This window comes from Cynocephalus volans, chromosome 4 (assembly GCF_027409185.1).
Source record: "Cynocephalus volans isolate mCynVol1 chromosome 4, mCynVol1.pri, whole genome shotgun sequence".
NCBI lineage: Eukaryota > Metazoa > Chordata > Mammalia > Dermoptera > Cynocephalidae > Cynocephalus > Cynocephalus volans.
In genome coordinates, this window is record NC_084463.1 from 80,374,062 (window position 1) to 80,389,173 (window position 15,112).

The window sequence follows — 15,112 nt, forward strand, 5'->3', positions numbered from 1 at the left end:
CTGAGAGCTTAAATAACATGCTTAGATCAAACAGAAGAATTTCTGATCTTGAAGAAAAATCTTTTGAAATAACTCAGTCAGACCAAAAAAAAAAAAAGAAAAAGAAAAAGAAAAAACAAATATTAAAAAATAAAGAAAGCCTACAACACTTATGGGACAACTTTAAGCATACAAACATTTGCATTGTGGCATTGTGAGTGTTCCATAAGGGGAAGAGAAGAGAAAGGGAATCAAAAACTTATTTAATAAAGTCATAGCTGAAAACTTCCCAGATTTTGGGAGAGATATGGACTTCCAGATCCAAGATGCTCAAAGATCCCCAAATAGGGAGTTTCAAGATGGCGGCGGCTGCGGCGGCGGGCGCGGAGTAGCTGAGGTGGAAAAGGTGGCCACTGGGCCTCAGGCAGCCGGGAAACTTGTGGACCTTCCTCTGGCCATCTCTTAAGGGAGGACTGCTGCTGCTGGCCGGTCGTGGGGGCTCAACGCCACTTTGCCCCCGGCAGGAGAGGCTGCCTCATTTACAGGCAACAGCTTTGAAGTGTGGAGCAGGAAAAGAACTGATTCTTAGCTGCAAAAGCGAGTCTTGAAACAGGGAACACGGCGCCAGGGCTGCTGTGGATGCAGCCAGGATCCTGGAGGCTGGGGCCGCACTGAAGGCGGCCAGCTGCCCTATTCAGGATTCGAGGTTTCAGGCCGGCATTAAAGAAGATTCCTGGGAGCGCCCGAGCGGCGCCGCGACTGAACAGCCCGAGGCGGCAGCGCCGAGAACACGGAAGGCAACAAACCAGAGACAGAGCGAGCGCCCGACCTGGCACAGCACTGTGAGTGATCCCTGGCACAGCTCTGTTCGGGGGGTGGATGCCCACGCGGCTCCCGCCTGCACCACCAGGCCACTCACTGCCCCGGTGCTGCCTCCATTTTCCCAGGTGCGGGCAGCTCCGCCCTGCTTGGCCATCACTGAGCCCATTTGCTTGGCCTGGCACGGGGCTTTCCGGACCCTGCGGGCCGGCCTCCTCTCCCACTCCCTCCGCGGTTCTCTGGCGGGGCTGGGGGTGTGGGGCGTCCCGACCAGTGTTGGGAGGGCTAGGAAGTACGGGCAGGCCGACTGTCACTCCACCACACCCTGGACTCCGGCCCGGTAAACTTCCTGTTACTGGGAGGCAGATACCATCTCTGCGACCACCAGTTTGGAAAAAAGCCTAACGAATTTCTGGTTGGGAATAGTGTGGTAGGAGAGTTCCCAGGTCCGCTTGAACCTGCCGGAGAGCAGGCTGCAGGCGGGCACTAGACTCGGTTTATACCGGGGGGATACAAAGGTGAACAAGTCCCGAGAAAGATCTACACAGTGCTACAAAGGCACCCAGAGAGACCGGTCGTCTGTGCCTAGCAGAAACCTGGTAGACTTCCTGGGCGAGGCGGTGCTGAGCAGGGTCTTGAAGGCCCAGCTGATAGACGAGGGGTGCAGAAGACACACCCCAGCCCAGCACAGTGTGCACAGAGGGGGGAGACGTGCGGCCAGGGAGGCGGAGACTCGACAGAAACCACACACCCGGTGGGGTCGCCACTGCACGATCTAACAGCCTGGGCCAGAGCACACGGAACGGGGAGAAGTCCTGCACAGGAAGTGAAAGCTCAACAGAGATCACACACCCTGTGGTACGTGATCCACCAGCCCAGCAGAGTCCAAGCTGACCAGAAAGGTGGATCCCCGGAGAAGCCCAAGACCCGAGGCAACCACACACACAAGACACTAGAGGCCAACTGAGCAGTCACGGCAGGAGCCATACCAAATTGGCAACCACAGCAACATCCTAGTTAGTCATTAGTCTCAAACCAGTGGACTGTGAAACCCCCTGCCACAATGAATAAACACCAGAAAAAAGACACCAGAAATACAAAAAATCAAGAAAGTACACCACCAAAAGTTAATAAATCTCATACTCTAGATCCTATAGAACAAGAAGCCCTTGAAATAACTGACAAGGAATTTCGAGTGATAATTCTAAGGAAACTGAATGAGATACAAGAAAACTCAGCTAGACATCATGATGAAATGAGGAAAAGTATACAGGATCTGAAAGAGGAAATATACAAGGAAATCAATGTCCTGAAAGAAAATGTAGCAGAACTTGCTGAACTGAAGAAGTTATTCAGCGAAATAAAAAACACAATGGAGAGTTTAACCAGCAGGCTTGTCGAAGTTGAAGAGAGAACCTCTGAACTTGAAGATGGGCTGTTTGAAATAACACAAGCAGACAAAAAGAAAGAAAAAAGAATCAAGGACATGGAAGAAAATCTGAGAGAGATATCAGACAACCTCAAGCGCTCAAATATCCGAGTCATGGGTATTCCAGAAGGGGAGGAAAATGGAGATTCCATTGAAAACATATTCAACAAAATAGTGGCAGAAAACTTCCCAGGTATAGGAAAAATCACAGATCTTCAGATCCAGGAAGCTCAACGATCTCCAAACGTATTCAACCCAAAAAGGACTTCTCCAAGACATGTCATAGTCAAATTGGCAAAACTCAGAGATAAAGAGAGAATCTTAAAAGCTGCAAGAGAGAAGCGTCAAATCACCTATAAGGGAGCCCCAATCAGGTTAACATCAGACTTTTCATCACAAACCCTAAAAGCTAGGAAGGAATGGGATGATATTTTCAAAATACTAAAAGACAAAGATTGCCAGCCAAGAATACTCTACCCTGCAAGGCTATCCTTCCGAAATGAGGGGCAAATAGTATATTTCTCAGACAAACAAAAACTGCGGGAGTTCACTACCACAAGACCACCCTTACAAGAAATCCTCAAGGGAGTACTGGGTTTGGTTCCTGAAAAATAACTACCACTGCCATAAAAACCTAAGAAAAATCTAAACCCGCTAGTACAATAAAAATGGCATTCATGAAGAGAAAACAAGCTAACAAAAACACTATCTACAACCTAAGGAACCAACAAACAAAGAAACCAAACAGTAAATCAGAAAGCAAGGAACAAAAGACACCTAAGACAACCAAACAACCAATAAAATGCTAGGAATAAATCAACACCTTTCAATAACAACTCTTAATGTTAAAGGCTTAAATTCCCCAATTAAAAGACACAGACTGGCTGAATGGATCAAAAAGCAGGACCCAACTATATGCTGCCTACAAGAGACCCACCTCACCCATAAAGATTCACACAGACTAAGAGTGAAAGGATGGAAAAAGATTTACCATGCAAACAGAAAAGAAAAACGAGCTGGAGTGGCTATTCTTATATCTGACAAAATAGACTTTAAACTAAAAACCATAAAAAGAGACAATGAGGGACACTACTTAATGATAAAAGGACTGATCCATCAAGAAGACATAACAATCATAAATATGTACGCACCCAATGTTGGAGCAGCCAGATTTATAAAACAAACTCTATTAGACCTAAAGAAGGAAATAGACACTAATACCATAATAGCAGGGGACCTGAACACTCCACTGTCAATATTAGACAGATCATCTAGGCAAAGAATCAGTAGAGAAACACAAGATCTAAACAAGACTCTAGACCAATTGGAATTGGCAGATATCTACAGAACATTCCACCCAACAACCTCAGAATATTCATTCTTCTCATCAGCACATGGATCATTCTCCAGGATAGATCACATATTAGGTCACAAATCAAGTCTCAATAAATTCAAAAAAATTGGAATTATCCCATGTATCTTCTCAGACCACAATGGATTAAAACTAGAAATTAATAACAAACAAAACTCTGGAAACTATACAAACACATGGAAATTAAACAGCATTCTACTTAATGACATATGGGTCCAAGAAGAAATCAAGCAGGAAATCAAAAAGTTTATTGAAACTAATGAAAACAATGATACATCATACCAATACCTGTGGGATACTGCAAAAGCAGTATTGAGGGGAAAATTTATTGCATTAAATGCTCACTTCAGAAGAATGGAAAGATGGCAAGTGAACAACCTAACACTTCACCTTAAAGAACTAGAAAAACAAGAACAATCCAATCCTAAAGTTAGCAGACGGAAAGAAATCATTAAGATCAGAGCAGAACTGAATGAAATTGAAAACCAAAAAACAATTCAAAAGATCAACGAATCAAAAAGTTGGTTTTTTGAAAAGATAAATAAAATTGACAAACCATTAGCATGGCTAACAAAAAAAAGAAGAGAGAAGACTCAAATAACAAAAATTAGAAATGAAAAAGGTGATATTACAACTGATTCATCTGAAATACAAGGAATCATTCGAGACTACTATAAACAACTATACGCCAACAAATTTGAAAATCTGGAGGAAATGGATAAATTTCTGGACACACACAAGCTCCCAAAACTGAACCGTGAAGACGTAGAAAATTTGAACAGACCAATAACAATAAAGGAGATTGAAGCTGTTATCAGAAGGCTCCCAACAAAGAAAAGCCCAGGACCAGATGGATTCACAGCAGAATTTTACCAAACATTCAAAGAGGAATTGACACCGATTCTTTACAAACTATTCCAAAAGATTGAAAAGGACGCAAATCTCCCAAACTCATTCTATGAAGCAAACATCATCCTGATACCAAAACCAGGTAAAGATATAACTAAACAAGAAAACTACAGGCCGATATCCTTGATGAATATAGATGCAAAAATCCTCACTAAAATACTAGCAAACAGAATACAGCAACACATACGAAAAATTATTCATCACGATCAAGTGGGATTCATCCCAGGGATGCAAGGTTGGTTCAACATACGCAAATCAATAAATGTGATACACCATATTAATCAACTCAAACACAAGGACCATATGATCATCTCTATAGATGCTGAAAAAGCATTTGATAAAGTTCAGCACTCATTCATGACAAAGACCCTCTATAAGTTAGGTATAGAGGGAAAGTATCTCAACATAATTAAAGCCATATATGACAAACCCACTGCCAATATCATCCTGAATGGGGAAAAGCTGAAAGCTTTTCTTTTAAGAACAGGCACTAGACAAGGATGCCCACTTTCACCACTCCTATTCAACATAGTGTTGGAAGTACTAGCCAGAGCAATCAGAGAAGAGAAGGAAATAAAGGGCATCCAGATTGGAAAAGATGAAGTCAAACTGTCCCTGTTTGCAGATGACATGATCCTATATATCGAACAGCCTAAAACCTCTACAAAAAAACTGTTGGAATTGATAAATGATTTCAGCACAGTAGCAGGATACAAAATCAACACACAAAAATCAGTAGCATTTCTTTTCTCCAATAGTGAACATGCAGAAGGAGAAATCAAGAAAGCCTGCCCATTTACAATAGCCACCAAAAAAATAAAATACTTAGGAATTGAGTTAACCAAGGAGGTGAAAAATCTCTATAATGAGAACTACAAACCACTGCTGAGAGAAATTAGAGAGGATACAAGAAGATGGAAAGATATCCCATGCTCTTGGATTGGAAGAATCAACATAGTGAAAATGTCCATACTACCCAAAGTGATATACAAATTCAATGCAATCCCCATCAAAATTCCAAAGACATTTTTCTCAGAAATGGAAAAAACTATTCAGACATTTATATGGAACAATAAAAGACCACGAATAGCCAAAGCAATGCTCAGCAAAAAAAATAAAGCTGGAGGCATAACACTACCTGACTTTAAGCTATACTACAAAGCTATAATAACCAAAACAGTATGGTACTGGCATAAAAACAGACACACTGACCAATGGAATAGAATAGAGAATCCAGAAATCAACCCACACACTTACTGCCATCTGATCTTTGACAAAGGCACCAAGCCTATTCACTGGGGAAGGGACTGCCTCTTCAGCAAGTGGTGCTGGGATAACTGGATATCCATATGCAGGAGAATGAAACTAGATCCATACCTCTCACCGTATACTAAAATCAACTCAAAATGGATTAAGGATTTAAATATACACCCTGAGACAACAAAACTTCTTAAAGAAAACATAGGACAAACACTTCAGGAAATAGGACTGGGCACAGACTTCATGAATACGACCCCAAAAGCACGGGCAACCAAAGGAAAAATAAACAAATGGGATTATATCAAACTAAAAAGCTTCTGCACAGCAAAAGAAACAATTAAAAGAGTTAAAAGACAACCAACAGAGTGGGAGAAAATATTTGCAAAATATACATCTGACAAAGGATTAATATCCAGAATATATAAGGAACTCAAACAACTTTACAAGAAGAAAACAAGCAACCCAATTAAAAAATGGGCAAAAGAGCTAAGTAGGCATTTCTCTAAGGAAGATATCCAAATGGCCAACAGACATATGAAAAAATGCTCAACATCACTCAGCATCCGGGAAATGCAAATCAAAACCACATTGAGATACCATCTAACCCCAGTCAGGATGGCTAAAATCCAAAAGACTATGAACGATAAATGCTGGCGAGGCTGCGGAGAAAAAGGAACTCTCATACATTGTTGGTGGGACTGCAAAATGGTGCAGCCTCTATGGAAAATGGTATGGAGGTTCCTTAAACAATTGCAAATAGATCTACCATACGACCCAGCCATCCCACTGTTGGGAATATACCCAGAGGAATGGAAATCATCAAGTCGAAGGTATACCTGTTCCCCAATGTTCATCGCAGCACTCTTTACAATAGCCAAGAGTTGGAACCAGCCCAAATGCCCATCATCAGATGAGTGGATACGGAAAATGTGGTACATCTACACAATGGAATACTACTCAGCTATAAAAACGAATGAAATACTGCCATTTGCAACAACATGGATGGACCTTGAGAGAATTATATTAAGTGAAACAAGTCAGGCACAGAAAGAGAAATTCCACATGTTCTCACTTATTGGAGGGAGCTAAAAATTAATATATAAATTCACACACACACATACACACACACACACACAAACCGGGAGGGGGGGGAGAAGATATAACAACCACGATTATTTGAAGTTGATACAACAAGCAAACAGAAAGGACACTGTTGGGGGGGAGGGGGGGAGGGAGAAGGGAGGGAGGTTTTGGTGATGGGGAGCAATAATCAGCTACAATGTATATCAACAAAATAAAATTAAAAAAAAAAAAAAAAAAAAAAGATCCCCAAATAGATTTATTCCAAAAAGGTCCTCTCTAAGGCACATTATAGTAAAACTGTAAAAGGCAAAGAAAAAGAGATAATTCTAAAAACAGCAAGAGAAAAGTGTCAAGTCACAGGTAATGGAATCTCCACCAGACTAACAGTAGACTTCTCAGTAGAAACCTCACAGCCCAGGAGAAAATGGAATGATATATTCAAAGTGCTGAAAGAAAAACACTGCCAGCCAAGAATACTATACCTAGCAAGGCTATCCTTCAGAAAGGAAAGAAATAGTGTCTCTCCCTGACTAACAAAAACTGAGAGAATTCATCACCACACCACTAGACCAGCCACACAAGAAATATTTAAGGGAGTCCACTATTGGTTGAATGTGTTCCCCCAAAGTTCATGTATTGGAAACTTTAATCCCTATTGTAACAGTGATAAAAGGGTGGAAAATCTGATTATGGCATTTTGAAAGGTTGGGTTTTTAAGAAGTGATTGAATAATGAGGACTATGCCCTGATGAATGGATCAATCCATCCATGGAGTAATGGGTTAATGGTTTAATGGGTTATCAGGGAGTATACTGCTGGATTTATAAGGAGAGCAAGTCAGCATGTTAAAGCACTGTATTAGTCTAGTCAGAACTATGCCCCTGACCACCATTATTAATCCATTTGCTATGGCATGGTCCAACAATATAATCACCTCTTCAAGACCACACCTTGCAATTACCATAATAGGATTTCCCACCCTCAACAGTTACAGTGGGGATTAAGCTTTAATGTATGGACTTTGGGAGACACAATTTAGTCCATCCACAGCAAGCACTCTTGCCATTCTCACTATGTGATATAATCTGCATCACCTTGGCACGCTGCTGAGAGCCCCTACCAAAAAGAAGGCCCCCCCAGACATAGCCTCTGGACCTTGGACTTCCCAGTCTCCAAAACTGTATTTGTTTCCATATATATTTACTAGTTTAAGTATTCTGATATCAGAAACAGAAAACTGGCACCAAGAAGTGTGGTGTTGCCAATAATGAATACCTGAAAATGTGGATGTGGCTTTGGAATTGGGTAATGGATAGAGGCTGGAAGGATTTTGAGGAGCAGACTAGAAAATACCTAGATTCTGGGGCTTAGAAGACAAAAATACTAGGGAAAGTTTGGAAGGTCTTAGAGACTGGTTAAGTGGCAGTGTCCAAAATGCTAATAGAAATATGGACAATAAAGGCCATTCTGAGGAGGATTCAGATGGATATGAGGAGAAGCTTATTGGGAACTGAAGCATTAAGTGACCCTTGTTATAGAATTGCAAAGAACTTGGCAGCATTGTGCCCATGCCCAAAGGTTTTATGGAATGTGGAACTTAAGAGTGATGAACAGGGTATTTGGTGGAAGAAATTTCTAAGCAGTAAAGCATTCAGGCAGCTAGGCTACTTCTAACAGCTTATGCTGAGTTATGGCAGCAAAGGCATAACATAAAGGAGGAATTTATAATTAAAAGGAAGCAGAGGGTAAAAAATTGGAAAACTCTCAGCCTGGTCACGTAAAGAGTGAAAAAGTATATTCAGGAGAGGAATCAAAGGGTGTAGTCCAGCAACTGCCTACTAAGGAAATTAGTACAGAGAGAAGGCATCATCAAGAGAATGGAAGAAAGACCTTGAAAGCATTTCAGAGATCTTTGAGGCTGCCCCTCCCATCACAGGCCCAGAGGCCTAGAAAGAAATAATGGATTTGGAGAACAGACCTGGGATCCCTCCACACACTAACTGCCCAGGGCCACATCAAGAAGCTGCTCCCTGCATTTCAGCATAGTGCTCCTTGGCTGCCTCAGCCATAGCTAAAGTGGCCCCAGATGTTGCTGGACCTGCTGCTTCAGAAGATACAAGCTGTAAGTACTGGCAGCATCCACGTGGTGTTAAGTCTACAGGCTTGCAGAGTGCCAGAGGTCTGGAGGCATGGAAACTTCTACCCAGATTTCAAAGGATGTATGGAAAAGGCTGGGGGCCAAGGAAGAGGTTTTTTACAGGAGTGGAGTCACAGCACAGAGCTTCCACTAGAGCCATGCTGAGTGGAAATGTGGGGTCGGAGTTGTAGCCAAGAACCCCCACCAAAGCCATGTCTATTGGAGACATGAAAGCGGGACTGCCATCATGATCTCAAAACAGGAGAACTGTCAGTGTGTAATGCCAGCCTTGGAGAGCTGAAGTACAGCCTAAGCCCTAGAAAGCCATAGGGGTGGGGCTTCCTGAAGACTTGGGGGCCCAAGCTCCATATCAGTGTGCAGAGGATGCCAGAGTCAAAGGAGATCATTCTCCAGCTCTAAGACTAAATGCTTGGGGGCTGGCCAGTTAGCTCAGTTAGTTAGAATGTGGTGTTATAACACCAAGGTCAAGGGTTCAGATCTCCACACTATCCAGCCACCAAAAACAAAAACAAGATTAAATGCATGCCCTTCTGGGTTTTGAATATGCTATGGGCCAGTTAGCTCTTTCTTATTCTCTGTTGCTCTATTTTTTTTTTTTTAAAGATGACTGGTAAGGATATCTTAACCCTTGACTTGGTGTTGTCAGCACCACGCTCACCCAATGAGCTAACCGGCCATCCCTATATGGGATCCGAACCCGTGGCCTTGGTGCCATCAGCACCGCACTCTCCCGAGTGAGCCACAGGCTGGCCCTCTGTTGCTCTATTTTGGAATGGGAAAATGTACCCTATGCTTGTCTCACCATTGTATTTTGGAAGCAGATAACTTGTTTTAATTCCACAGATGACAGTTTGGTCTTTGGACTTTTAAGTTGGTGCTGGAACAAGTTAAGAATTCGGTGCTATGAGGATGGAATGAATGTATTTGTATGTGAAAAGGACACGAACTTTGGGGTCTAATGGCAAAATGCTATGGGTTGAATGTCTGTCCCCTCCAAAGCTCATGTTGGAGCTCAAGTCACAATATGACAGTATTAAAAGGTGAGGCCTTTAAGAGGTGATTGGATCCTGAGGACTATGCTCTCACGAACAGATTAATCAAGTCATGGAGTAATGGGTTAGTTAATGATTTAATGAGTTATCATGGATGTGAACTAGTGGCTTTATAAGGAAAGCAAATGAGCATGTGAAAGCACTCTTGCCATTCTCATCAAGTGATTGCCTGTGTTGCCTTGTGACTCTGTAGAGAATCCACACCAAGAAGAAGGCCCTGACCAGATGTCACCCCCTGGAGCTTGAATATCCCAGCCTCCAAAATGGTAAGAAAGAAATCTCTTTTCTATATAAATTACCCAGTTTCAGGTATTCTGTTATCAGCAACAACAAACAGACTAACACAGAGTCCAACATCTGGAAGCAAAAGTACAATAACTACCATCATGAAAACATGCAAAAAAAAAAAAAAAAAAAAAAAAAAAACCTCACTGGTAGAGCAGATATGAAAACAAGAAAGAAATTATATTGTATCACTACAGAAAACCACTGAACTGCAAAGACAAACAATGAAAGAGGAAGAACAGGAAAAAAAGATATTTAAAAAACAGTCATAAATCAATTAATAAAATGTCAGGAGTAAGGCCACACATTTCTATAACAACATTGAATGTAAATGGATTAAACTCCCCATTTAAAAGATATAGACTGGCTGAATGGATTAAAAAACAAGACCCAACTATATGCTGCCTGTAAGAAATTTACTTCACCTGTAAAGACAAACATAGTCTAAAAGTGAAGGGATGTAAAAATATATTCCATGCAAATGTAAACCAAAAACAAGCAAGAGTAGCTATACTCAAACTGGATAAAATAGACTTTAAATCAAAAACTATAAAAAGAGACAAAGAAGGTCATAATATGATTATAAAGGGATCAATTCAGCAAATGGATATAACAATTATAAATATATATGCACCCAATATCAGAGCATCAGATATATAAGCAAATGTTATGGATCTAATAGACCCAATACAATTAATAGTTAGGTTCTTCAATATCACACTCTTGGCATTGAACAGATCATCTAGACAGAAAATCAAAAAAGAAACATTGGACTTAAACTGCAGTACACACCAAATGGACCTAATGGACATTTCAGAACATTTCATCCAACAACTGCAGAATACACATCCTTCTCATCAGTATGTGGAACATTCTTTAGGATAGACCACATGTTAGGCCACAAATCAAGTCGCACAAATTTCAAAAAATTGAAATCATATTAAATATCTTTTCAGACCACAAGAGAATAAAACTAGAAATTATAACAAAAGAAACCTTGGATGTTGCACAAATATCCAAACTAAATAACATATTCCTGAATCACCAATGGGTCAAAGAAAGAATTAAAAGGAAAATAAAAAAATTCCTTGAAACAAATGAAAATAGGAAGACAACATATGAAAACCTATGGGATACTGCAAAAGCTGTACTAAAAGGAAAATGTGTCTACACATGCACCAAAAGACATGTACAAGAATTTTTCAGCAGCATTATTTGTAATAGCCCAAACTGGAAATAACTCAAATGTCCATCAATAGTAGAATGAATAAATGAATTTTAGTATCATTGTATGTGATATTTATATACAATGAATTACTATAGAGAAACAAAAATCAATCCGTTATAGCTATATAAAACAATGTGGATGAACTTTATAAAAAAATAAAACAATGTGGATGATGAGAGATCTCAGAAACAATGTTGAGCAAAATAAGCCAGACACACAAAAAACACATATGGTATAACACCATTTAAATAAATTTTACAAATGGGCAAAACTAATTGATAATGTTAAAAGTTAGTATTGTGGTTACCATGGGAGCAAGTACAAGTAGGGAGTGGAGGAGACATGAGTGGAGCTTCTGGAGTGCTAGTAATGTTCTATTTATTACCTGGATGACAGTTAACATTGATATGTTTCTTTTGTTATATTTCATCATGCTGTCTGTCTATGACTTGTACATGTTTCTGTACATATGTCAGAGTCAATAAAAAAGATGTTTTTAAATAGACACAAAAGATCACATGTAGCTCTTTAAAATATACAGATCCTTGAGTGCTCATGGAATATCCAGGGGTGGGTCCCAAGCACTTGTATTTTTTTAAAAAAGCATCACCATTAATTCTGGCCCACAATAGAGGTTAATAACCATTGACTGAAGTATTTCATGAAACATTATGGATCTCTTTTTAGACAGGGATGGCCAAACGACTCATAGACCCATCTTGGAGTCCTGCTAAAGGAATGATTTTTTTTTTTTAAACTATGGACATCAACATATTGCTATCAATGTAACAGTAAAGTAATCACCCATTAAAGAAAAAAATAAAAACCCAACAACCAGCAACTCACCAGTGGGAATACTTCATCATCGCTAACCAAAGGACTTGTGACTTCTTTGGTTTGTAATGCCACTAGTGGCACTAGAGGCATTGCACTTCTATGTGGCTCACAGTCTTGGTTAAGTCTGAAAGAGAAGGAACAGTTGTCATTATTGCTACCAAGGACACATCTTTGTTTATGTAGCTAAAGATTTTGATTTCTCTGAGGTGCACCTAGGGGGAAAACAATACAAAATGTTTTTGCTTGTTATCTGGGTATTTCTTTGAAAATGACTTTCATGATTAATAATTTCCACTTTACTTTAAGACTTAGAATGATTAATAATGAAGCAGAAAACTGAATAATTGTTAAAAATATTCTGTTATCCTTATTGCCTGTATTGCTTCCCTTTCTTTGTTTTATTTTTGTGTCTCTGCCATTTAATTAAATTACATGAAGCCAGTTTGAGAAAAATCTCAAAACAGATAACATTGCCGCCCTTTAGAGTTCTAAACAGATACTCTATCCTCTATTACACTTAACCTCACTGGATTTCTTAACAGAATTATATTTTTTTAAAATTCTAAAACAAGTCTTTGTATAATAACTCTAACTTCTACAGAGCTTAATAATTTATGACATGTTTTCAGTTTACATCATCTCCTAAGCTCCTCCACTTTAAGTTGTGTGACCTTGAGCAGGTGACTTTCTCTCTGTGGCTTTAATTTTCTCATTTGTTAAAAAGAATCATTATGAGAGTTGAATGAGTAATACATGTAAAACACTGAGAACACAATGCCTGACGCATAGTAAATGCTTAGTAAAGATTAGGTATTATTATTATTTCTTTTTAAACTCATTTAATCTTCAAAATAACAATAACAAGGTGTTTACTCTCCACAGATAAAGAAACTAAGGCTTAAAAGTTAAATTATTTATCTAATCATTTAAAAACCAAAATAAATGGCTAGAAAATGATTACTTTGGATTTTAGACTCAAATCCAGGTTTTCTTGACTTCAAATTCCACAATTTGGATGAAAGGTACAGTATAGAATTTGGTGTTTGTGCTAAAATATAAGTAGAAGATGAGACTAAAAAAACACCAGTGAGATTTTAAATTTTGGTTTGCTGAGTAAACGAATGAACAATAAAACAAAAATAACAAACCAATTTGTCATAAAATTTTACAAAAAAGGTCCTAAGAGTATGGCATGTTTGGGATTAAATAAATATCTTTCATGAAAATGGGGTTTATATGTAATCTAATCAGCAAAGACCATAAAAACATAAAAATCATAAAAATAAAACATAAACATAAAAACATTAAAAACTTTTCAATTTAAGCTTATTTATTTTTACTAATAATTCAACTTCCCCACAACTTTTAATTAACCATTTCAAAGTCTTCCTATTTTAATTTCACACAGTTCAAAAAAAATGTCATATTTTTCTCTGTTCTTATCCAAAGACTAATCTATATTGACATTTTTCTTTTTATGTAAACATTTTCAAAGCTATGCATACCAAGAGCAATAAAAGTTAAGTGAGGAGTCTGTAAATTAGTACATAAAACAAACACAACATGTTTTCCAGTTTTTCTTATCTTGCAATATAACTTTATTTTTTTTGCCCTTTCTCCAAAACCATAATTACCATGGAAACAGAACAGCAAATTAAACTGAAATAGCATGGTTTATGATGTGCACAATAAGATGAAACATCTCACAATTCAAATAGAATTATAACAATTGCATAGTACATCTCATATAATCTTCAACTGAACCTTTTAATTTGAGTGAGGCTACTATCTATACTTCAAAGCACAGTGGAAAAAAAATAAGGTAATTATAGAAGTGGTTCAAGAAATATATATCTCTTTCTAATCTCAATTATACAGAGATTTGGGGCAAAGTATTATTTGTCCTAAATTATCTAAATAATTATCTTAATTATCCATTTTGCTTTGGGTGTATAGATACAGTTTTATGGTGATAATTACTAAAATTTATATAAGAGCATTCTTTTTATTGTAAAATCAATAAAATGTAGTGATTGAAAGAAAGACTATATTATGAAGTAAAGTACTTTTGTTTTAAATCATCTTTATATCTGATAAGTTCTTCTTCTAGAATATAGCTGTTCAAATACTCCATAAAACCACTCTGCATAAAATGCTACATATATCAATTTAAAAGCTATCTTAAAAATTATTTCAGAAGGCTTTTAATATGCCCTCACAAGCTACTCTGTTCAATAAGCTTTTCCGCAGGCCCTATATTCCAAGGCTGCTGCCTGCTTTTGCCAGGAGACTTGGTCCAGATTGCTTCGCTGGGGAGCAGAACTCTGTCCACTTGTGGTTTGAGTCACTGAGCTGTTTTCAGGATCGTCTGACATGTACACTCAGTCCTGTCCCTCCATTAATTTTTCCCTGGGCTACAGGTAATTTACCTTTTTCCAGCTTCACCTCCTACCACTTCATATCACATAAGCTGCCTATGCTGTGAACTGGTCATTGTTTCCTGGCCTAGAATTGTTCAACTCTGCTTTGCTCCTTATTGAGCAATGCCATGGTATAACATTTTCTCAACTTACTTTCGGCTTCTAGATGACTATTCATTCCTTGACAAGAGATCTTGTGAGTGGTTATGATAAACCTGCTGACTTTGTAGTTTTTTTAGTATTAGAAACTTTTAATTTATTAGCTAGACTTGAAACCATTT

General features: G+C 38.8%; 1 protein-coding gene across 1 annotated transcript in view; it reads right to left on the minus strand.

The window, feature by feature from the left end:
* Positions 1-15,112, minus strand: part of DEUP1 (deuterosome assembly protein 1) — a 74,008-nt gene that overhangs the window by 11,628 nt on the left and 47,268 nt on the right. Inside the window, exon 11 of the mRNA XM_063095712.1 lies at positions 12,421-12,535. Within this exon, the coding sequence (XP_062951782.1) occupies positions 12,421-12,535 (115 nt within the window). The remainder of the gene's footprint in view (positions 1-12,420; positions 12,536-15,112) is intronic.